Source organism: Coregonus lavaretus (assembly GCF_964263955.1).
Source record: "Coregonus lavaretus genome assembly, contig: HAP1_SCAFFOLD_993, whole genome shotgun sequence".
Lineage (NCBI taxonomy): Eukaryota > Metazoa > Chordata > Actinopteri > Salmoniformes > Salmonidae > Coregonus > Coregonus lavaretus.
The window spans coordinates 35,420-61,225 of record NW_028164683.1 but is presented as its reverse complement, the minus strand read 5'-3'; the positions used below and the strand labels follow the sequence as shown (position 1 = coordinate 61,225).

The 25,806-nt window shown below is 43.7% G+C and overlaps 3 protein-coding genes across 3 annotated transcripts in view; all 3 read right to left on the bottom strand.

The window, feature by feature from the left end:
- Positions 1 to 2,148, bottom strand: part of LOC311116775 (uncharacterized protein) — a gene marked incomplete at its 5' end in the record, with an annotated part of 40,222 nt that extends 38,074 nt beyond the window's left edge. Inside the window, 2 exons of the mRNA XM_084191814.1 lie at positions 1,216 to 1,218; positions 2,074 to 2,148. Of these exons, the coding sequence (XP_084047940.1) occupies positions 1,216 to 1,218; positions 2,074 to 2,148 (78 nt within the window). The remainder of the gene's footprint in view (positions 1 to 1,215; positions 1,219 to 2,073) is intronic.
- Positions 2,149 to 8,542: 6,394 nt separating this feature from the next.
- Positions 8,543 to 9,461, bottom strand: LOC311116774 (mannose-binding protein C-like). The gene has a single exon (XM_084191813.1). It carries the CDS (start codon positions 9,382 to 9,384, stop codon positions 8,896 to 8,898), a length of 489 nt encoding a protein of 162 aa, XP_084047939.1. The 5' UTR covers positions 9,385 to 9,461; the 3' UTR covers positions 8,543 to 8,895.
- The window catches only part of LOC311116779 (uncharacterized protein), a gene marked incomplete at its 5' end in the record, with an annotated part of 43,983 nt that continues 26,719 nt past the window's right edge, over positions 8,543 to 25,806 (bottom strand). Inside the window, 5 exons of the mRNA XM_084191818.1 lie at positions 8,543 to 9,275; positions 9,768 to 9,815; positions 9,893 to 9,991; positions 11,259 to 11,303; positions 11,715 to 11,798. Coding sequence (XP_084047944.1) covers positions 9,810 to 9,815; positions 9,893 to 9,991; positions 11,259 to 11,303; positions 11,715 to 11,798 — 234 coding nt within the window. The 3' untranslated portion in view covers positions 8,543 to 9,275; positions 9,768 to 9,809. The remainder of the gene's footprint in view (positions 9,276 to 9,767; positions 9,816 to 9,892; positions 9,992 to 11,258; positions 11,304 to 11,714; positions 11,799 to 25,806) is intronic.

Sequence of the window (25,806 nt, the reverse complement as noted above, 5' to 3'; positions counted from 1 at the left end):
CCCTCCTTGCTCCCCGCTCCAGGGCCCTAACAGGGTTAGCTAGGTGACTCCTCCCTCCTTGCTCCCCGCTCCAGGGCCCTAACAGGGTTAGCTAGGTGACTCCTCCCTCCTTGCTCCCCGCTCCAGGGCCCTAACAGGGTTAGCTAGGTGACTCCTTCCTCCTTGCTCCCCACTCCAGGGCCCTAACAGGGTTAGCTAGGTGACTCCTCCCTCCTTGCTCCCCGCTCCAGGGCCCTAACAGAGTTAGCTAGGTGACTCCTTCCTCCTTGCTCCCCACTCCAGGGCCCTAACAGGGTTAGCTAGGTGACTCCTTCCTCCTTGCTCCCCACTCCAGGGCCCTAACAGGGTTAGCTAGGTGACTCCTCCCTCCTTGCTCCCCGCTCCAGGGCCCTAACAGGGTTAGCTAGGTGACTCCTCCCTCCTTGCTCCCCGCTCCAGGGCCCTAACAGGGTTAGCTAGGTGACTCCTTCCTCCTTGCTCCCCACTCCAGGGCCCTAACAGGGTTAGCTAGGTGACTCCTCCCTCCTTGCTCCCCGCTCCAGGGCCCTAACAGGGTTAGCTAGGTGACTCCTCCCTCCTTGCTCCCCGCTCCAGGGCCCTAACAGAGTTAGCTAGGTGTGTTTCCTTCACACACAGCCAGTGTACTCTAACTCCTGTGCCAAGAGCATGAGGTGTGGTGCCAGCGGATGCTTTCTTTCTTTCCTCCCTAAGAGTCAGTCATGTTAGGTGTTGCCAACACGTTGTGGTGCTGAGAGAGAGCCAAGGATGCATACCAAATGGCACCCTATTCCCTACATAGTGCACGACTTTTGACCAAAGCCTCTGTCAGATTTGAGACACAGCCCAGGTCCAAGCTACCTGGGGTATAACAGGCTGTGAGCTATCTGTTAGCCATGGCATTCATTATAGTGATAACAACCTGTTAGCTATCTGTTAGCCATGGCATTCATTATAGTGATAACAACCTGTTAGCTATCTGTTAGCCATGGCATTCATTATAGTGATAACAACCTGTTAGCTATCTGTTAGCCATGGCATTCATTATAGTGGTAACAACCTTATAGCTATCTGTTAGCCATGGCATTCATTATAATGATAACAACCTGTTAGCTATATGTTAGCCATGGCACACATTATAATGATAACACCCTGTTAGCTATCTGTTAGCCATGACATTCATTATAGTGGTAACAACGTTTTAACACTATAGCCTACCGCCTACACAGAACCACAGAGGGTTAGAAGAGAGGTCAAAACAGAGAGAAAAAATAAAATTACACAATGGTTGGCTTCGTTATCAGGACACAAAGTTGACTCCACTAGCCCTGACTGCTGTAGCTGATCTGTGTCCTGCTGCAGTAGTTTGTTTTGATCATACACGTGTGTGTCTGTGTGTGTGTGTGTGTGTGTGTTTGTGTGTGTGTGTGTGTCTGTGTGTGTGTCTGTGTGTGTGTGTGTGTCTGTGTGTGTGTGTGTGTGTGTGTGTGTGTGTGTGTCTGTGTGTGTGTGTGTGTGTGTGTGTCTGTGTGTGTGTGTGTGTGTGTGTCTGTGTGTGTCTGTGTGTGTGTGTGTGTGTGTGTGTGTCTGTGTGTGTGTGTGTGTGTGTGTGTGTGTGTGTGTGTGTCTGTGTGTGTGTGTGTGTGTGTGTGTGTGTGTGTGTCTGTGTGTGTCTGTGTGTGTGTCTGTGTGTGTCTGTGTGTGTGTCTGTGTGTGTGTGTGTGCGTGTGTCCATTCCCCCTTGCCAAGCTTTCTCCAGCCTGCTGCCACTGTGTGAGATGACAGTCATTACAGAGCATTAGTGGTTGTGAGAGTGGCTACTCTGGGCAGCTGTCCAGACCATGCAGATGGATGAATGCACGCAGACACACATCGCAACAGCACAGGGCATGAGCCCCTGATTAACTACAGCAATATTCCCCTGGCTGGTTGACCACAGCAGTCTGTCTGAGCAGTCTCTCTACAGTCACCAGGCTATCACATGTGGATCCCCTTGACCAAGTAGGAAAACATTACACACACATCCAATGAGATCCTGGAGATCCCAGTCCAACTACGGTCAGTCCATAGAGTCACCTCCCATCGCATTGGCAGGAACACGTTGACGTAGTTGCGTAGTTCCAGGCGATAAAAACTAGTATTCTTGAACATTCCGCTAACAGTTGAATGGATCTCTTTTAATCAACGTGTTTATCTATCTCCCTGACCCAGCCACGGATCGGCCAGTCATCTCCTAACACAAACACTCTGGCAGGAAAGCCCAACAGTCAAGAGGGTATATGGATTCCATCTTCCTCTGGATGGACAGCATCAACACCAGGGTGACACACAAAGTCCACAACTGATGCTGATCTTGGGGCAGATAACTAAGGACAGGGTTGTATTATTGTAGCACACACACACACACACACACACACACACACACACACACACACACACACACACACACACACACACACACACACACACACACACACACACACACACACACACACACACGTTAGCGAAGCAGATGTTGAGTTGTGAAGTGGGTTCTTCTGAACATCCCAGGTCAGGAAGACTGGGATGGTATTACTCCGTGACTCTGTTATGTTTAATGTAACGGGCGGCAAGTAGCTTAGTGGTTAAGAGCGTTGTGCCAGTAACCGAAAGGTCGCTGGTTCTAATCCCCGAGCCAACTAGGTGAAAAATCTGTCGAAGTGCCCTTGAGCAAGGCACTTAACCCTAATTGCTCCTGTAAGTGAGCGTCTGCTAAATGTCAAAAATAATAAAAATAATAGCTAATAGATCACATCTCTCTTCATATCCCTTCCTCAACCCACCCTCCTGCAGCTGGCCTGCACCATAGATGAGCCCATGATTGTCCTGTAGTGTATAATACAACAGATATGACCTAGTTCATTGTGCAGAAGGTTGTAAGTTGTCAGGAAGACAGGGATGAGGGATGGAACTAGTATTAATAGATCCCATTCCTCTCTATGTCCTTTTCCCTTACAGCTGGGCTCTGGGCTGCACTCAAGACCATCTTATATTGTGAACTACTACAGAATGTCACTAATTCACTCACATCCTGTTGGAAATAAAGAGCACAGGTCAGGCCCCAGAACATGAAACACACACAGGGAGAGAAAACAGCCTAAGATGAGTTAACTGTATAAAGCAGACAGAGAGAGAGAGAGAGAGAGAGAGAGAGGGAGACGGAGAGAGAGAAAGAGAGAGAGAGGGAGAGAGAGTAAAGAATGGTGAAATCTTTGAACAGAGTAGGACAGATGTAGCAGAACACTCCCCATCCCAGAACAGTACCTCCTCCTCTCCTGATCCTGAGCCAGAGGAGATGTTGAGATGGATTCTATCTGTTATGCATTCCAGATGGAATCCTAGACTATTTCCCCACCCTAGTGTGTGTGTGTGTGTTTCCCAACCCTAGTGTGTGTGTGTGTTTCCCAACCCTAGTGAGTGTGTGTTTGTTTCCCAACCCTAGTGTGTGTGTGTGTGTTTCCCAACCCTAGTGTGTGTGTGTGTGTTTCCCAACCCTAGTGTGTGTGTGTGTGTTTCCCCACCCTAGTGTGTGTGTGTGTTTCCCAACCCTAGTGTGTGTGTGTGTGTTTCCCAACCCTAGTGTGTGTGTGTGTTTCCCAACCCTAGTGAGTGTGTGTGTGTTTCCCAACCCTAGTGTGTGTGTGTGTGTTTCCCAACCCTAGTGTGTGTGTGTGTTTCCCAACCCTAGTGTGTGTGTGTGTGTTTCCCAACCCTAGTGTGTGTGTGTGTGTTTCCCAACCCTAGTGTGTGTGTGTGTTTCCCAACCCTAGTGAGTGTGTGTGTGTTTCCCAACCCTAGTGTGTGTGTGTGTGTTTCCCAACCCTAGTGTGTGTGTGTGTTTCCCAACCCTAGTGAGTGTGTGTGTGTTTCCCACCCTAGTGTGTGTGTGTTTCCCTACCCTAGTGTGTGTGTGTGTGTTTCCCCACCCTAGTGTGTGTGTGTGTGTTTCCCCACCCTAGTGTGTGTGTGTTTCCCCACCCTAGTGTGTGTGTGTGTGTTTCCCCACCCTAGTGTGTGTGTGTGTGTTTCCCAACCCTAGTGTGTGTGTGTGTTTCCCAACCCTAGTGAGTGTGTGTGTGTTTCCCAACCCTAGTGTGTGTGTGTGTGTTTCCCCACCCTAGTGTGTGTGTGTGTTTCCCAACCCTAGTGAGTGTGTGTGTGTTTCCCCACCCTAGTGTGTGTGTGTTTCCCCACCCTAGTGTGTGTGTGTGTTTCCCAACCCTAGTGTGTGTGTGTGTGTTTCCCAACCCTAGTGTGTGTGTGTGTTTCCCAACCCTAGTGAGTGTGTGTGTGTTTCCCCACCCTAGTGTGTGTGTGTTTCCCTACCCTAGTGTGTGTGTGTGTGTTTCCCCACCCTAGTGTGTGTGTGTGTGTTTCCCCACCCTAGTGTGTGTGTGTTTCCCCACCCTAGTGTGTGTGTGTGTGTTTCCCCACCCTAGTGTGTGTGTGTGTGTTTCCCCACCCTAGTGTGTGTGTGTGTTTCCCAACCCTAGTGTGTGTGTGTGTGTTTCCCCACCCTAGTGTGTGTGTGTGTGTTTCCCAACCCTAGTGTGTGTGTGTGTGTTTCCCCACCCTAGTGTGTGTGTGTGTTTCCCAACCCTAGTGAGTGTGTGTGTGTTTCCCAACCCTAGTGTGTGTGTTTCAAAACATGTGTTCCACTAAAGTAATACGTTGAGTTTCTCCCACTCATTACAAGACTTGGGTGTGGCTAAAAACAAAACTTCAAGTTAGAAAAATAGTGAGAAATAGAATTTAACACCCTCTACATCCATTCTTGTCCCTCTCCCTCACCCACTTTCTCTCTCTCCCTCTCCGTCCCTCTCTCTCCCTCTCTCTCTCTCCCTCACCCTCTCTCTCTCTCCCTCTCTATCTTTCTCTCACTCTCTCCCTCACCCTCTCTCTCTCTCTCTCTCTCTCAAGATTCTATTGATTGAAAAAAAAACTAAAGTTGTGAATAATAGAGCGAGGTGGCATGATTTTCCTTGTCTGCGGTGGTGGGGGATGGGATGGAGTACAACCTAATTGAAACCAGGGCTTGTTACCCTTTCAAAACAATTACCTGGCTTTTCATTACACTCACTTTATAGCTGGTCTCCAGCCCTATTACAGCCCAGCTCCTGCACGTCATAATGTCAACTCTATCGGGCTCAATAAACACACATGCAGCATTTCATTACAACTCCCTCAATAGTAAACATATGTATTAACACACCCCTACAGTCCTACACCCCTACAGCCCTACAGCCCCTACAGCCCTACAGTCCTACAGTCCTACACCCCTACAGCCCTACAGTCCTACAGCCCCAACAGCCCCAACAGCCCTACAGCCCCAACAGCCCCAACAGCCCTACAGTCCTACAGCCCTACAGCCCCTACAGTCCTACACCCCTACAGCCCTACAGCCCCTACAGCCCCTACAGCCCTACAGTCCTACAGTCCTACACCCCTACAGCCCTACAGCCCTACAGCCCCAACAGCCCTACAACCCCTACAGCCCCTACAACCCCTACAGCCCCTACAGTCCTACAGCCCCAACAGCCCCAACAGCCCTACAACCCCTACAGCCCCTACAACCCCTACAGCCCCTACAGCCCTACAACCCCTACAGCCCCTACAGCCCCTACACCCCCTACAGCCCTACTCCCCCTACAGCCCTACACTCCCTACAGCCCTACAGCCCTACAACCCCTACAGCCCCTACAGCCCTACAACCCCTACAGCCCCTACAGCCCTACACTCCCTACAGCCCTACAGCCCCTACAGCCCTACAGCCCCTACAGCCCTACACCCCCTACAGCCCTACACCCCCTACAGCCCTACAACCCCTACAGCCCTACAACCCCTACAGCCCCTACAACCCCTACAGCCCCAACAGCCCCTACAGCTCTACAACCCCAACAGCCCCTACAGCCCTACAACCGCTACATCCCCTACAGCCCTACAGCCCTACAGCCCCTACAGCCCTACAACCCCAACAGCCCCTACAGCCCTACAACCCCTACAGCCCTACAACCCCAACATCCCCTACAGCCCTACAGCCCTACAGCCCCTACAGCCCTACACCCCCTACAGCCCTACAGCCCTACACCCCCTACAGCCCTACAGCCCCTACAGCCCCTACAGCTCTACAGCCCCTACAGCCCTACACCCCCTACAGCCCTACTCCCCCTACAGCCCTACACTCCCTACAGCCCTACAGCCCTACAACCCCTACAGCCCCTACAGCCCTACAACCCCTACAGCCCCTACAGCCCTACACTCCCTACAGCCCTACAGCCCCTACAGCCCTACATCCCCTACAGCCCTACACCCCCTACAGCCCTACACCCCCTACAGCCCTACAACCCCTACAGCCCTACAACCCCTACAGCCCCTACAACCCCTACAGCCCCAACAGCGCCTACAGCCCTACAACCCCAACAGCCCCTACAGCCCTACAACCACTACAGCCCCTACAGCCCTACAGCCCTACAGCCCCTACAGCCCTACAACCCCAAGAGCCCCTACAGCCCTACAACCCCTACAGCCCTACAACCCCTACAGCCCTACAACCCCAACAGCCCCTACAGCCCTACAGCCCCTACAGCCCTACAACCCCTACACCCCTACACCCCCTACAGCTCTACACCCCCTACAGCCCTACACCCCCTACAGCCCCTACATCCCCTACAGCCCTACAGCCCCTACAGCCCTACAACCCCTACAGCCCCTGAACAGAAGTAGTGCACTACATAGGGAATAGTGTGCCATTTGAGAAGAACCTAGAGTGTCTGTCTTGGATATGATATTGGTTCTTAAACTCTCACATTACAACCTTATTGGAGAGAAGGACTAACTCTCCCATTATAACCTTATTGGAGAGAAGGACTAACTCTCCCATTATAACCTTATGGAGAGAAGGACTAACTCTCCCATTATAACCTTATTGGAGAGAAGGAATGGTCTGAGATTGTAACTGGACATAAATAATAATAAACAGACAAGGTTGAATGTTATTGTGTCAGATTGGCTAAAACTGAAACTGACAGAAAAGACTGGAAAGGGACAGAAAAGACTGGAAACGGACAGAAAATACTGGAAACAGACAGAAAGACTGGAAAGGGACAGAAAAGACTGGAAATGGATGGAAAAGACTGGAAATGGATGGAAAAGACTGGAAAGGGACAGAAAAGACTGGAAACGGACAGAAAGACTGGAAAGTGACAGAAAAGACTGGAAATGGATGGAAAATACTGGAAACGGACAGAAAAGACTGGAAACGGACAGAAAGACTGGAAACGGACAGAAAGACTGGAAAGGGACAGAAAAGACTGGAAATGGATGGAAAATACTGGAAACGGATGGAAAAGACTGGAAACGGGTAGAAAAGACTGGAAAGAAACTTGTTGGTGATGGTAAATCTGCTTTAGCATCGCTGCTGGAGATACAATGGGACTGGTAGGGGCTATGGCAGCATGCTTCAATCCTTTAAGTTACTTCAAACCAAATGGTATAGCACCCAAAATACCTTAACAAGCTGCACATAAAGAACATTGGAGGATATTATAGGAATTCTGGTATTTACATAACATTTTCAGTAGAGTAAGTATTTTTGAAGAATACACACCAATACAGCATTATGTGTACATTCAGAGGGTAGCTGGTTTCTGTACTACAGTTCTACTAAGTATTCATACCACTTACATACTTTTATGAGCTGTTTTGACCGCAACTAAGCATATATCTAAGGTAATGTAAGGTGATTTTGTACACGGTCATACCTAGTTATAACCAGTTATAACCATAGGTGAGTACATGAGGTGATCTGCCGGTGATCTGTCTATCTGGTCAAAATCACTGATGCAGTTAACACTCCACCCTCTGATGATATGTATAACTTAATAGAGAAACATAGATTCAAATAAATGCTTTCAAATTAAATTGTCCTAGAATAACGATTTTTCAGACAATACACACCAGTACAGCTCTCTGTGTAGATTCAGAGTATATCTGACTTCTGTATTGCAGTTATATTTGTACCATTGGCAGACCTTGTATACCATTGGCAGATTTGTATGTGCACAAAAATAAGGTAATTTGGGTTTTGTACACGGTCATATGATACGTGGTACAGAAAAGTACAATCTTAGGCAAGTACATGGGGAGCTATAACTCGGCAAAGGATCTGTCTATCTGGTCAAAATCACTGATACGGGTCCTCCTTCACCCTCTGGTGGTATGGATAACATGTAATTATGTCTCCAGAGAAACCTATAAAAGCAGCACTAAGGAGGGTGTCCCTCACAGACAATACCTTCTTTTGGTGTTGAGATGCATCGCTTTTACTAGGTGGGTTCCAGGTCTAAGTCAGCCGATTCATACAAGTTTAACTTGATATTGTCTTGCTTGGAAATATATATTTGCTATTCCTGTGTCATCATACTGTAGGTCAAAAGTAGCCATGTGCATGATCAGCAGCCAGTCTGTTCAGAGAGAGGGAGCGTGAAGGAGACAGACAAGTGTAAAGTAAATGTGTTTGTTGCTTTATTCGACAAGTTTCCCTTTCCGTTTTATATTCTACCCCACATTTTAACTAGCTCATTTGAATAAAAGAAAGAATGAAAGGTGCAGAAGAACTGGAAATACAAGTGACCTAGAGATAAAACCTAGAGATAAAACCTAGAGATAAAACCTAGAGATAAAACCTAGAGATAATACCTAGAGATAAAACCTAGAGATAATACCTAGAGATAATACCTAGAGATAAAACCTAGAGATAATACCTAGAGATAAAACCTAGAGATAAAACCTAGAAAATCCTAATTGAAGAGAAGAAAGATTTCATTGTAAACTCAGAAACAGCATTTCATAGAGGTGTCCCTATATCTCACACATGATATAGGCATTGAAGGAGCAATCAGATGTCACCTGCCATGCACCTGACTCTGTCAACATTGTGCAGCCCCTATCCCCATTAGGCACTTTTGGTTCCCCATCTCCCCATTTGGAAAAAGTGAGGGGATGGCCTTTCAAATCTAGCTGAAACTTTCCCTCTTTGCTTTTGTCAACATTGAGCCACACATTATTGAAAGCCCCTTCAAGTACTTGAGTGAGAGCAGTGTTTTCCTCCTCGTTTTTCGGCAAAGCCAGCAGCAAGCCCCTCTTGGTGCAGAACTGAACAGCGTCGTCAAAAGAACCCTGTCTCTTGTGTGACACAAAGTACTTCTTGTCAACTCTTCTGGCGAAGTCATAGTTTATGGCTGAAGAGAAACCAGGTATAAATGCAGTCGGTGTAACATTAAAAGTGGAAGCAAAAGTTGCCATATTATATTTCACAAATGCTGACACTCGACTAAATTCACACAGCATTTTCCAAAATTACGAATATTGCATAATTTATGTTGAACTGATACTTAGTAAACTACAATATAATCTACAGAGGCATTATCTTAATTTGAGCCCATTTCACACAGCAGGAAAATAATCCTGCAGCAACAGGAAATATGAATTGTTATTTGGATTATAATTAACTGTTGGGATTGATACATTTTTTGTTACGGAAAATCAAGTCTGAAATGTATAAGTGGAAATTACAAACTTTAGAAACCTTGAATACACCACACGTTTGCATTTCCTGCTGTGCAGGAAAATTCTCTGCGACAACAGAGTGATCAAATTAAGATACGGGACCTGTAATATTGCATACAAGTACATAACATTCTGATCATGCTCTCTGAAATTCACTTCCTTACCCAACTCCAGTTTGACCAAGCTTGCTTGCAGTGGTTCCAGGTCTAAGTCTGTGAAAACAGAAGGTGTGACTAGAGAGAACCAAATAATAAATACATAACCAGGAAGAGGTCAGTCAGCAGTGTACCAGTAGCTCCCTGGGGACCAGGTGGACCAGGGACTCCATCACGTCCAACTCTACCAGGAACTCCTGGTAATCCAGATAATCCAGAAGGTCCAGATGGCCCTATGGATAGATGATAGAGAAGTGGACTTATGGTTCATGAGAATATGTTTTTTTTTAAGGTTTTCCAAAAGTTCCAAGATGAAGGAAAATCTATCCTGACAGGCCTTTATGGGTAATTGAGGCAAATGTGTTCAGCATGAGGAAAGGCACCTACATACACTACCGTTCAAAGGTTTGGGGTCACTTAGAAATGTCCTTGTTTTTGAAAGAAAAGCAATTTTTTTGTCCATTAAAATAACATGAAATTGATCAGAAATACAGTGTAGACATTGTTAATGTTGTAAATGGCTATCGTAGCTGGAAACGGCTGATTTTTAATGGAATATCTACATAGGCGTACAGAGGCCCATTATCATCAACCATCAGTCCTGTGTTCCAATGGCACGTTGTGTTTGCTAATCCAAGTTTATCATTTTAAAAGGCTAATTGATCATTAGAAAACCCTTTTGCAATTATGTTAGCACAGCTGAAAACTGTTGTGCTGATTAAAGAAGCAATAAAACTGGCCTTCTTGAGACTAGTTGAGTATCTGGAGCATCAGCAATTGAGGGTCGATTACAGGCTCAAAATGGCCAGAAATAAATAACTTTCTTCTGAAACTCGTCAGTCTATTCTTGTTCTGAGAAATGAAGGCTATTCCATGCGAGAAATTGCCAAGAAACGGAAAATCTCGTACAACGCGGTGTACTACTCCCTTCACAGAACAGTGCAAACTGTCTCTAACCAGAATAGAAAGAGGAGTGGGAGGCCCCGGTGCACAACTGAGCAAGAGGACAAATACATTAGAGTGTCTAGTTTGAGAAACAGACGCCTCACAGGTCCTCAACTGGCAGCTTCATTAAATAGTACCCACAAAACACCAGTCTCAACGTCAACAGTGAAGAGGCGACTCCAGGATGCTGACCGTCTAGGCAGAGTTGCAAAGAAAAAGCCATATCTCAGACTGGCCAATAAAAAGAAAAGATTAAGATGGGCAGTCTGAGATATGGCTTCGCTGTGAACCGCTAATAATTCACTATACCCTATTAATTCACTATGCCCCTTTTAATAGGTTTATTTTGGCAATTGGTACAGACACAGACTCTTTGTAGGAATTGGTGTGCTTATCTAATTGAGGTCATTCAGAGTTATTTGTCTTCCAAAAAAACACACAATGAGATAGCAGCACTACGGTTGTGGTCGACATTTCTTCGAAGGGTGTTGTTACCCACTTACATTTTTGGGACGTAAATAATATAGTTAGAACAGTGAATATGTATGACTATACCGCTCGCTCCAGGTGTACCAGGTCGACCAGGAAGTCCAGGTATGCCTATGGAGAGATAACAGGGAGAGGGTTCATCATCATACACACCAAGGACTGCTTAAATTAGCCTGCTAAGTGCTCTGCAGTCTGATCTGGCTTGCTTAAATTGGCAGTTTATTCCAAAATCAACAGTCTAATCAAAGGGTAACATCAGGAAATATACCGGATTGGGCTTTTTCATTATACCCCGCCCCAGTTTTTTTGGGCAACTGGTACAGACAAAGCCTTTTTGTAGGAATAGGAGTGCTTATCTAATTGAGGTCATTCAGAGTTCTCTGTCCCCCTCATCATCAGTCCATCATCAGGCACACAAATGAATATGCATGCTTAAAGTGACAGTGTACTCCAAAATCAACAGTATTATATTTTGGATTATGATAGGGTAAGGCAGTTGTACTAAGCTTACGACTCATTTACCTCCAGAAGGTCCAACAGGCCCAGGAGGGCCAGGAGGGCCAGGTGGTCCTCTAGGACCCTGGCATTCACACTGCTCCATCTGGCCTGGCGGAACCAGCAGGGAGAGAACACAGAGCCCCAAAGTCAGAAGTCTGCTCAGAGCCATAACCTAAAACAGCAGGGAGAGAACACAGAGACCAAAGGGACAGTAAATCACTGGTGTCATACAAATAGAAGCACAGGAAACAACTGCTTATAAAGTATATGATGGGAACATTTACTAACTGTCAATGGGATTGACAAGAATACAAGCTGTTGAAAAATAGCATACAGAATACGTGAATGTGTCATTTCAACAGCTTGACCCTGCCACTTTGTTGCCAGTTGAGGGATGGGGAAAAGGAAATGTAACCTCTCTCAAATTAGATAGATGGAACTAATGATGCAAGGACTGACAGGAGATCAACATGCTAGTTTAAACAGATTTTGAAGCTATTGGTGTGTTTACAAAGACTCAAATGGAAACAGCAACAGAAACAATGAAGTAATAGAACCTTAGATTTATGACAGGATAACACAGTTGTACTCAGCTCATAACGCATTTATAAGTTATATTCTTAGAGAATCGATGGTTGTAATGATTCAAATGATCGTTGAACATCCGTAAATCTGACATATTGTGCCTTTAGATAGCAGCAATCTAATTAAGACGAAAACTAAACAAGTGGGTACCGTACCTCTTAAGTTGATGTGCAGAGAATGACGGTTCTGTCCTGCTTTGCAACAGAATGATAGAGAATGATAGAGAAATTGTTTGGTGCAGCAACTTATAAAGACATTGGTAAAGAACACGTCACTTTGGATGATTCATTATTATCGAGAAGTACTTGTGAAGTTCATTTACAGTTTACTGTCCAGATGTTAAGAGTCAGAGTACACTCTCAATTTTCACTTTTATTGCAAAACACATATGCACTTGGAATCACCTATCAAGGACACACAAACAAATCTCTGACATCCATCACGCACATTCCTTTTTAGTCGCATTCCACTTCTGGTAAGTTTGAGTTAGCATGCAATGTCGTTTTTTTCCTGGCACACACTTGGCTGTGTCAACTCACAAATAGTATTATATTCATATATTTAATCTGTAGACAATGTGCGTGTAAAAAGCAATGCTAGGCCGTTATAGCAATGGCCAATGCCAAAAGACATATTGTGTTCATTTAGCAGAGGAGACACAAATTCCGGTGTCTGTATCACAGTCAACACAAATCTATTTAATAAAAATAATGGAATGGAATATAAAAGAACAACATAGAAAATAATATTTTCCAAAGTTCCGAGTGAGAGATGCGACCGTAATCCAAGTTTGAATTGTTTTTTTCTAGTGATCAGTTGATCAACAGGGTTTCTTCACTTTATGACTTTTACAAAATATGTTTGGTTTCGTAATGTTGTGTAATACCCAAAATGTTCCTGCTATTTTTAATCACCACAATAGTTTTATGATCTAATATATTTTGGCTGTCTAAACCTTACATTTTGTATTTTGTATTTATTAAGATACCCACGCTTCCTGGGGTCGAGCAACATTAAGGCAGTTATATACAATTTAAAATATTACATGACATTACATTTCATAAAACTTTTCACAACACATGAAGTGCTTGCCCTCAGGCCACTTCTCTACTATCACATATCTACAATGCAAAACCCATGTGTAAGTGTGTGTAGAGTGCGTGTCTTATGTGTATGTGTGTCTGTGCCTGTGTGTGTGTCTCTTCACAGTCCTCGCTGTTCCATAAGATGAATTTTTATCTGTTTTTTAAATCTGATTCTACTGCTTGCATCAGTTACCGTATGTGGAATAGAGTTCCATATAGCCATTGCTCTATGTAGTACCGTGCGCCTCCCATAGTCTGTTCTGGACTTGGGGATTGTGAAGAGACCTCTGCTGGCATGTCTTGTGGGGTATGCATGGGTGTCCGAGCTGTGTGCTAGTTTCAACGGACACTTCGGTGCATTCAGCTTGTCAACACTTCTTACAAAAACAAGTAGTGTGAAGTCAATCTCTCCTCCAATTTGAGCCATGAGAGATTTACATGCACATTATTAATGTTAGCTCTCTGTGTACATTTAAGGGCCAGCCATGCTGCCCTGTTTTGAGCCAATTGTAATTTTCAGAGGTCCCTCTTTGTGGCACCTGACCACATGACTGAACAGTAGTCCAGGTGTGACAAAACTATGGCCTGTAGGACCTGCCTTGTTGATAGTGTTGTTAAAAAGGCAGCGCAGCGCTTTATTATGGACAGGCTTATCCCCATCTTAGCAACTATTGTATCAACATGTTTTGAGCCAGTTTACAATCCACGGTTACTCCAAGCAGTTTAGTCACCTCAACTTGCTCAATTTCCACATTATTTATTACAAGATTTAGTTGAGGGTTAAGGTTTAGTGAATGATTTGTCCCAAATAAAATGCTTTTAGTATTTGAAATATTTAAGACTAACTTATTCCTTGCCACCCATTCTGAAACTAACTGCAGCTCTTTGTTAAGTGTTGCAATGATTTCACTCGCTGTAGTAGCTGACGTGTATAGTGGACATAGACACACTGGCTTTACTCAAAGCCAGTGGCATTTCATTAGTAAAGATTTTAAAAAGTAAGTGGCCTAGACAGCTGCCCTGGGGAATTCCTGATTCTACCTGGATTATGTTGGAGATGCTTCCACTAAAGAACACCCTCTGTGTTCTGTGAGACAGGTAACTCTTTATCCACAATATAGCAGGGGGGTGTAAAGCCATAACACATACATTGTTCCATCAGCAGACTATGATCTATAATGTCAAAAGCCGCACTGAAGTCTAACAAAACAGCCCCCACAATCTTTTTATCATCAATTTCTCTCAGCAAATCAACAGTCATTTGTGTAAGTGCCGTGCTTGTTGAATGTCCTTCCTTATAAGCGTGTTGATAGTCTGTTGTTAATTTGTTTACAGTAAAATAGCATTGCCTACATGGTAGAATATTAATGTTATTCCCTCCCATACAGATGTAGAATCTTAATTTGATCACTCTTTTGTTGCTGATAATTTCCCTGCACAGCAGTAGTGTAATTTCCACTTTAATATTTCATACTTGATTTGCCCTAACGAAAAATGTATCAGCCCCTACAAAATAATTCCATTAATTATAATCCATATTATAATTCACATTTCCTGTTGCTGTTGGATTATTTTCCTGCTGTAGCAAACTGGCTCAAATTAAGATCCTAGATCTGTATATGTCAATGTCTTGTGTACGAGCTCATTGCAGAAACCTTTATTTACAGTACAGGGATAACTAAGAATAACATTGTTTCTTGTTGACAGGTATTTAGTGACATGAAATTATGTGCTAAAAAAAATAACTGGTGACCGAATTTTTTATTCTTCAAAGATTAATCTTTTAATGAACAGACCCATGTTTCTGCTTCCTGTTTTGATCCTGGTTATAACCTCAAGTAGTAGTACAGGCTAAAACTATCCTGCCAGGGCCCAGGGTTGGATATATAGACCACAGCAGAGCACCAGGATCGGATACAGTATAATGTCTGCGTCCCAAATGGCACCTTATTCCCTACAAAGTGCACTACTTTTGAACAGGGCCCACAATGCATAGGGTCCCATTTTGGGACATTGGCCTTATAGCCCAGCGAAACACCAGGGTTGAATATTTAGAGCACAGTGGAGCACCAGGGTTGGATATTTAGAACACACACGAAGGAGGGAGGAGGGGGGAGGTAGAGGAACGCTCTGCAAAGACTTCATGTGGCTCCACTATCAAGAATTGAAAGGATATTTCAGACTATTGTGTTGAAAACATTTAGGAAGAATTTTAACGGTCTCTCTTCTGAAAACAGCAGGCCATTGTAAGGTTCTTCTCTCCAGAGTAACAGTTGTTTTTGTGCAGGTAACTCTGATTGTGATTATGACTTTCTCAGATGGAAAAGTTTTCCAAAGAAAACCGTATTCATCTTCTCCCCCCCTGTTCTCTCTCTCTCTCTCTCTCTCTCTCTCTCTCTCTCTCTCTCTCTCTCTCTCTCTCTCTCTCTCTCTCTCTCTCTCTCTCTCTCTCTCTCTCTCTCTCTCTCTCTCTCTCTCTCCCCTCCCCCCCTCTCTCTCTTACTCTTTCTCTCTATCCCCCTCCCTATATCTCTCTCTCTCCCCTCCCTCTCTCTCTCTCCCTCTCTCTCCTCTTTCTCTCTCCCTCTCAGTCAGCCCAGCCTGGATAGTGCAATTGCCAGTTATTTCCATTATGAATCTGGAGATTCTTTCATAACTATTTTGGGCAGGGCTCAAATCTACTGTCTTAAAACCCAGCTTTTCCATCTCTCATCTGGCAGTGGAAAGACTCACTCAGCCTTCAACTCTCTATGCATGGGGAACTGATGCATGGAGTCAATAGATTATTACTGATCCTTTTTAATACGGATGAAAGATGTAACAGAAATCTAAACATATGCTCATACTTACACCAAAATGTCATAGTTTTACATACATATAACCATGCTACAGTTTGGACTTATGTCTTATCTGACTGGCACTATCAGTTCACTTTTTTTCTCCAAGTTTTCATGTTTCCTACACATTTCATACCAAAACTGAATTGAGACTAGTCATCATCATCTGACCTAAAACCAACGCAGAGTGATTCCATTTGGATTGCTCTCTTTCTTTACTTCACATCTTCCATTCTCTCGTTTCCATTCCCTATTCCTTTCCTTTCCATTCCATTTTCCATTCCGTTCCCTATTCCGTTCCGTTCCCTATTCCTTTCCATTCCCTATTCCTTTCCATTCCCTATTCCTTTCCATTCCCTATTCCTTTCCATTCCCTTTTCCTTTCCATTCCCTAGTCCTTTCCATTCCCTATTCCTTTCCATTCCCTATTCCTTTCCATTCCTTATTCCTTTCCATTCCCTATTCCTTTCCATTCCCTATTCCTTTTGTTATGTGAATTATTTAACAAACTATTTTAGTGTCTCTGTGCGTCTCCCAAAAGGTTGTAAGTCTTTTGGGATTTAAGTAACGCCCAGAGTCCCGGTCTGCATGGTCAGAGATATTTATTCATTGAGAATTCTGCCATCACAATTTCAGAGTCCATCTTTTATACTCATACGTCATACAAAAAGAAATCCCTTCCCTCTGTAGGCGGGCTGTAGTTTTCCACTCTAAAACTGCTCTACTGACCTTCAGTTCACACACACACACATATACACACATGCATACACACATACATACACACACACACACACATATCCTACTCCCTGCTTTACTCAGTTATTGCCGTTCTCACAATATTCTGCACCATGTTTTCATAACAGTTTCTCCCCTCCCTAAATTGGGAGGCCTCTTTATCTTAGTTTCTCAGTTGTCTTTGTTGTCTGGCCTGACTCTTACTCACATTGCTAAATAGTGGCTCAATGCCATAGCCTTTACTGGTCCTACACTCACACATTATACACAGTTTCAGGGTGTAATAATTAGTCATTAATAATTAATCTATCAATTCCACCCTTTGACTAAATATTACTCACATACAAAATATATGTTGTTATAGAAATGAATCACACTCATTGAAGTATATAAGTTGGTTTGCATATTAAAACATTACAGGTTCATCAGGGTTACCCCATGATTAAAAGCATAACGTTACTTTTTAGCAATGGTAACTAGTACATCATACTTAAAACGAGACTTTAATACACAAAAGATCATTACAATAACTTTTAAACTAGAGATTTATAGTTCTAGGAAAACATCCAGTCTCAAATTATCTGGATCGTCGTCGTCCTCCACCAAGCCTGGTAGGTCATATCCTTCAGTCGGAGTCCGGGATTGGGCCGTATCTCACCATCTGTTGGGAAACCGCCTTGCTCACCAACCCTCAGACACAGGGAATAAGACAACATCCACAAAGAACAAGTATACCCATAGAAGCTATAACTTCACCCAGAATAGTTACAACAATAGTTTTCCATTTACCAAATATGTTATCAAACTAACCGTTTAGGGAGCTATCAATACCAGAGTTCTCAGCCAGTTCGTTCGCCAGCGTGGTGAGTCCCTGAAGCGCTTTGGTCACGGACCCGTCCGGTGCTGTATTGTTTGGGGATGAAAGTACAGCACATAGATCCAAACAGAACACAAACCCCGTCCCGCTCAGCCAAAAGCATATCTAAAGCTATTCTATTCTGCCATGTCATTAAGCTAGTTGCCGCTGTCTGCTCAGCTAATCCCTTTATTGCATCACAAGTGTGGTTTATAAATCTTTGCTGGTTATAGTAAACATAATTCATCCAATCTACGTTTTTATTAATTGTTGACCACCAGAAAATACTTGATTCAAACCCAGCTGCGATCTGATTCCTAGCTTTGAATTGTTCTGGAACCCCTCGAGGTACTCCTATCCCATCAATATATATATCCTTTCATCAAAGGATCCCGGGAGGAGGTTCTACTTTCTACGTGACAACTCACCAGTCTCTGACACGTTTGATTGTTTGCGTATGTAGGTGAGTTCACAATCAGTTATCACCACACAACCATCAGATGTCAGCACGGGCCTGGTTTTGGTTCCTAAAATCCTCTGGCTGCAACAAAGAGGAGAGATTAGTCATGGTCTCTTTTAGTTGTGATATTCTCTGTGTGGGAGCAGGAGCTAAGATGCCTTACCCTGTATCCTATCTTATTAGTCATAGAAAAACAATAAGACTCCCCTGTGACTTCAAACGGAGGCAACCCAGGTCGGGATGACTTTGTTATCGGGGGATACAGATAGTGCAAGTTACTACAAGACTCTTTCACCACATTCCCAGGTAGCTTGCATGGAACCTGACAGAGAGTTAAAGCCTGTCAAGGGGAATGGAGTAGTTGTTAACCTTGGTTTGGCTGTCCTACAGGCATAACAGTCCTCTTTAGACCGTATACTGAATCCATTCCAACCACAGGTTAAAATCTATTTACTCCGTCTCCATCTGTACTACTTCCTTCAGGTCTATAGTTTGCACTGTCTCACTACCTCCCTCAGAGAGGTTTACTCTATAGGGTGCCCCAGTTGAAGAAGATATCTCACTTGTCAGGTCTGTAATCTGTTTTAGCATAATTCAGACTTTCAGACAGTACCTACCCTCATATGGGTCGCACTGCCATTTCTGATAATTCCCTACTTTCACAATACTACACCTGTCCCTAAACTGTGTATGGAGATTGACATATCCCCCAACGCTTGGTATAAGCAACTACATAGTCCCAGGATGTACATGGTGACATACATATGGTGATGTCCTTCCCTAAAGTCCCTAGTATTTCCCCTTTCCCTACGTCTAGCTGTCTCCTATGCCTTTTCAACTTGTGTTAGGTTAACTACCACTTCTGGCTGAAACAGGAGGGTCCGTGTGTGTTAGGAATATGGCCCCCACAATCAGACAGCTACCTACCGTCGGGAGACCTGTGAATCCCCACCCTCGCCCTGAGAACATGTCAGATGCCAGAGGCCAACCCATTGCTTTACCTTCAATCGAACTCACACAGGGATGATCAGACAGGGTAAGGGAATCTTCGTTAAGGAGCCAACCCCCGAGCCCTAGTGGTGATCGGATCTTTCTCCTAACTCTGTGTTTGTTCGTCAGGTGTAGCTGGTTTTACCTTTTTACAGTGTGTGACATGCACCCAGATGGATCTCTCAGCTATTCTGCTGGCAAAGGCAGTACTTGGTAGGGCCCTTCCCGCCAGGCCTGCTTCAGTCTCCTGGTTAGATAGAGTGGGTCACCTTCTCCTTTAATTCACCTGTGGGGGCACAAAACCTCTGACATACAGGTGTGGTTAATAAACGACCTTCTCACGTGTTCTGCTAGGGTGCTCTCTAGTTCTATGTCTGCCTGTCTGGTCCTGCCAACTGTGGCATTCTGTAAGGTCTTCCAAACACTTTCTCAAAGGGGGATAACCCATCTTTATCTGGGGTTACTCTAAATTTCTTCCCTTCACTCCGTGATAACTCTATAAAATCCATTTCCAATTGCTGGAAAGGGTACTTAGCCGGAGGATACTCACCCTGAGGTGCCCTTTGTCTGCCCTGGTGATTATTTTGAGCACAGATAACACATCTTTTTTTATTTTTTATAATTAGTAATCCCATGTGCAACAAAGTGTTGTCTAATCTGTTCTACCATCCATCCCTCCTTTTGACACATGTCACTGCCCATGTGTCAATATTATCACCTACCTAACAATCACTTAGGTAATATTGGTAATTTATCATCCAATTGCCATCCCTTATTTTTATTTATTGGTAAAATAAACTATCTTAAAGTCCTCCTCTCATGCCTTTAGAATTGACCAGTGTGGATGATTAATTAACACCAGAAAGCTAAAACAGAGTTCAGAGGCAATTGAAATACCATCCCATAAAATACCAAACATTACCATTATTCTAAATATTTAATAAATGTTACTTATCCCAAGTGTTCATTAATCCTCATGACATTCATTCTCATAAGAAATCATATATACCCCAAACTCAGCCAAAACCTAAAAAACTCCATAAAATTCACTGTGTGCTCCTCTAAGACCTATCACCCTTGACCTGCTGAAAACCCCCCAAAATTGAAACAACAAGGCTTTATAAACATCATACTAGGTGTGTTGTTTTTTATTTGAAAACCCCAATTAAAAAACAACAACCAAACAGCCAGGTCATGAGGACTCCTGATTTCTCTCTTCCCCTTCTGCCTACAGTTTCTTAACTGGTGCCCTTTCCTTGCACAGTAACTACACAGTTCCTCACATTCTCTAGCAAAATGTCCCGTTTTGTCACAATTGTAACACTTCCACTCACTCCTGTCTCCACTATTACCATTTCCTTCTTGTCTGTCTTTGCTACCGTAACCTCTCTTCTCTCCTAGGTATTGACTAATAGTCTCACTGTCTCTAATTCAACACAAAACCCCATTATCCAATGTACTCCCAGCAGAACTGAAAAAAAAAAAAACAGACTGTGATTTCCAGGACACTGCACCTTTGTTTCTGGCCTCACTATCTCTCTGGGAATTGGCCCTCCCTCAAGGTCCCTCCCAATCTGCTCTTGGTAAACTGCAAACCTTGTATTGCTTCTGGTTACATAGGGTATTGCTTCTGATATGGCCTATGATTAGATTTGGGTATCACCTGTACTGGAATTACCCCTTTTATTAATCCTACGTCTGCTGGACCCCGGGACCACAAATGCTCTGGAACTTCTTTTAAGTCTGACTCCTGTTGTTCTGTCAACAGGTATTCCTCTCCTCAGTATCTGCTATTCTCATCTAAATGTACTATCTGTGGATGGGCTGTGTTGATCGCCACTCACAATATTGACCCAATCAGTGATCCTCTTACCCTTGGATACCCACTGGCCCATGTCTTTCCAGTCCTCTGCTGGCTCCTTTGCTAGGGACACATGTGGGCTCCATATTTCCCTGAACAGTCTCTGACTTTGGGGCCCTAGTTCCACCTCCACTACTGCGTGGGTGTTGTCATAGTGAAACCATTTCAAGGCTATAGTCCTTTCTGTGGTTTTAAATAATGCTTTCTCATAGATTGCATCTGGACCTGGGTGTTTGTTATACCAGAGAGTACAGTGTAGGTCATCGGGGGACATTTTAGTGGGGCCTGGTACTACATCATCAGCAAGTTCCATCAAGGTTCGGGGAATATCAGTTATTCCCACCCTAAACAAATCTTGCCTATCCCAATAACATGGCTCCCCTTCCCCACAGACCACCATATTGTCTCTGACTATGTGTACTTTCATTCCCCTCTCAGCGGAAATGACAACCACATTCAATTTAGTCATTACATCACGTCCTAGTAAATTTACCCGACACAGCTTAGATATCAGGATGGGTATGGTTGCCTCTCATCCTGATTGGTCATGTTTTAGGGTTATTGGGGCTGATAACCTTTCAATAAATTGATGACCAGAGGCAGATCGCACTATGATTTTCTCCCCATCAATCCTGACTCCATCTGGCTTGTCTGTTGCACAGGTTGCTGTCCTGCAGGCTCCCGTATCACAAAGGAATTTAATTTTCATACCCATTACTGTCAATGTCAAATAAGGTTTCTGTTCCTGTTGAAGTGCTAAGTCAATAGTAGCCAATTCAAACACCTCACAATTTGGATCAAAGGGTTCCTTAGTCTTCCCCTCACTAGAGTCTACTATTTCTTCCTCAAGGACTAGTCATGCCTTATCTTCCTCTTCCTCATGCTCAAAGCTGGGGGATGGACTTCTCTCTCCCTCTCTTCTCTCTTTTCTCTCTTTTCTCTCCTGTCTGACTTTCTCTGCCCTTGTCTGGTACTCCTCTACCTCTGGCTCTTCCTCACCTTCATCTTCCCTTCCTCCTCCAGCCCCTTCTTCCTCATAGGGAGGTGGGGCCGGTTGGGGGCAACATTATTCCCCTGCACTCTCCTTCTCCTCCCTACGTATTCATCATCTGGATTTTCTCTCCATGCCTGGTCTGCCAAGTTTGGATATAACCTTTCTGCCCTCTGCTCTGGGGGAGGCACGGAGACCTCAACCTTCACTTCTCTTTCCCTCTCACTCACTTCTCTTTTCTTCCTGCCTTATCTCCTCTTTCTCCTAAGTTTCTAGTTCTACCCGCCATCTCTCCCAGAGTGGCAATTAGTTACTCTGCATCTTCCTCTTCTTTCTTGGCTCTGTCCTGTCTGTTATTCTGCTCATGATGGATTGCATGTCTCTCTGAGGCTATTACACAATTCAGTTATTTTCCCAACATACTCTCCGTAATCGGCCCATGGCAAAAGTGTCCTCTGGGCATCCCCTGAAACCCACTGCCCTCTAACGGCAGCCCAAACCTTACTATTCCTGTTTCGGGGTGGGTCATTCCTTCTACCGCTCTGGCCACGTCCTCTGTGTTCATGGCCTGTCTGCTAAATGGCATATTATTATTATTACTGTATACATCTAAGGTTGCTGGGGCCCCTTTCATTCCCCGCCAATAGATTAGGTAAGGCTATCAGTGGGTACTGGCCCCCTCCTACTCTCTCTCTCTCTCACTGCTTATTTCTCCTTTACACAACTTATGTATCTGTTTAAGCATGGATTCGAGTTTATCTGCGTCTAGACGTCCCTCAAAACCATACCTCTCCCTCCACCTGGTTACATAATGGACATTTCTTCTATCCCTGGATTCCATTTTAATTACATCAAGTATTTCTCGTCCCCAGTAAATTCTGGGACCTCTTGTGAGGATTTGCCCCCCCCATGGTTGGTACTGTTAAAAATCCCTTAGCCACCTCTTCTATATAACAAGTCAATTTAACAAGTAATTCAAAATAGCTTCACACAACAACACCTTGAATCACCCCTTCCTGTATATGTAATCTTGACTAGTCCCCCAGAATTATCTCATACTTTTACAGAGGGATTGATCCCCACAATGTAATCTTGATAATTCCTGACAGTCTCATACAACAGGAATGGGTTCTCCCTCCTCTATACAACCACGTGGAATTATTCATGTGACTTTTGAGCAAACATTAGGTCTCACACGTATACAACCTTACATGATTATTGGTGTTGTATCGGTAACCTGGAGTTTATAAGGCTCCAGAACGGATAGAGTTACAGCAAAATCTACAGTTGTTTGTGACTTTTGACTTAACTAATATTCTATTTCTCACACATGCTATTTTAATTCCTTCTGGTGTAATTTTTGTATTTGTTTAACCCGGATTATTTGTTGACTGCTCAATAATCTCTTACAGGTTACATCCCATAGGTGTACTTTTAATAGTTCCTTCTATTTCAACACCGGGTAGTTTCTTTTGGTAATGGCCTATTACCGTGAATCATTACGGACCCACCACCAGGTTGACTAGTCCCCCAGAATTATCTCATACTTTACGGAGGAGTCTATCCTCACAATGTAATCTTGATAATTCCTGACAGTCAACCCCACATTTCACTTAAAATGGCTACGCATTGATCAATTTGCTACTTTTCAATATTTTAGCAAGTCCTCAAATCAATTTCACCAAGTTAATGAATAAAGACTACTGACCTTATCCTTGCAGCCGAGATTCAATGTAGGTTTGGATTCCGTCACCGTCTCTGTCATTAATCAGGTGTCCTCTGGCCTGTTTTAACCCTTAATGTCAAAGGGCAGGACTTTCTATTTACGAATGTATCATTCGCCCGTCGACGGTTTTCAGAGTTACCTGGAATGACAGAAACAGGGTATTGGAGTCCGGCTCAGAAGGACCAAGCTGTTATGTGAATTATTTAACAAACTATTTTAGTGTCTCTGTGCGTCTCCCAAAAGGTTGTAAGTCTTTTGGGATTTAAGTAACGCCCAGAGTCCCGGTCTGCATGGTCAGAGATATTTATTCATTGAGAATTCTGCCATCACAATTTCAGAGTCCATCTTTTATACTCATACGTCATACAAAAAGAAATCCCTTCCCTCCATAGGCGGGCTGTAGTTTTCCACTCTAAAACTGCTCTACTGACCTTCAGTTCACACACACACACATATACACACATGCATACACACATACATACACACACACACACACATATCCTACTCCCTGCTTTACTCAGTTATTGCCGTTCTCACAATATTCTGCACCATGTTTTCATAACAGTTTCTCCCCTCCCTAAATTGAGAGGCCTCTTTATCTTAGTTTCTCAGTTGTCTTTGTTGTCTGGCCTGACTCTTACTCACATTGCTAAATAGTGGCTCAATGCCATAGCCTTTACTGGTCCTACACTCACACATTATACACAGTTTCAGGGTGTAATAATTAGTCATTAATAATTAATCTATCACCTTTCCATTCCCTTTTCCTTTCCATTCCCAATTCCTTTCCATTCCCTATTCCTTTCCATTCCCTATTCCTTTCTATTTCTTTCCATTCCCATTCCTTTCCATTCCCTATTCCTTTCTATTCCCTATTCCTTTCTATTCCTTTCCATTCCATATTCCTTTCCATTCCCTATTCCTTTCCATTCCCTATTCCTTTCCATTCCGTATTCCTTTCGATTCCATATTCCTTTCGATTCCATATTCCTTTCTATTCCGTTCCATTCCGTATTCCTTTCCATTCCCTATTCCTTTCCATTCCATATTACTTTCTATTCCTTTCCATTCCCTTTTCCTTTCCATTCCCTATTCCTTTCCATTCCCCATTCCTTTCTATTCCCTATTCCTTTCTATTCCTTTCCATTCCCTAGTCCTTTCCATTCCCTATTCCTTTCCATTCCATATTATTTTATATTCCTTTCCATTCCCTTTTCCTTTCCATTCCCTATTCCTTTCCATTCCCTATTCCTTTCTATTCCTTTCCATTCCCTATTCCTTTCCATTCCCTATTCCTTTCCATTCCCGATTCCTTTAAATACCCTATTCCTTTCTATTTCTTTCCATTCCCTTTTCCTTTCCATTCTGCTATTCCTTTCCATTCCCTATTACTTTCCATTCCCTTTTCCTTACCATTCCATATTCCTTACCATTCCATATTCCTTACCATTCCATATTCCTTACCATTCCATATTCATTTCCATTCCCTATTCCTTTCCATTCCCTATTCTTTTCTATTCCCTATTCCGTTCCATTCTTTCAATTTCCTATTCCTTTCTATTCCTTTCCATTCCCTAGTCCTTTCCATTCCCTATTCCATTCCATTCCATTTTCCTTTCTATTCCGTTCCATTCCGTATTCCTTTCCATTCCCTATTCCTTTCTATTCCATATTCCTTTCTATTCCTTTCCATTCCCTATTCCTTTCCATTCCCTATTCCTTTCCATTCCATATTCCTTTCTATTCCTTTTTTCATTCCCTTTTCCTTTCCATTCCCTATTCCTTTCCATTCCCTATTCCTTTCTATTCCCTATTCCTTTCTATTCCTTTCCATTCCCTAGTCCTTTCCATTCCCTATTCCTTTCCATTCCATATTCCTTTCTATTCCTTTCCATTCCCTTTTCCTTTCCATTCCCTATTCCTTTCCATTCCCTATTCCTTTCTATTCCTTTCCATTCCCTATTCCTTGCCATTCCCTATTCCTTTCCAT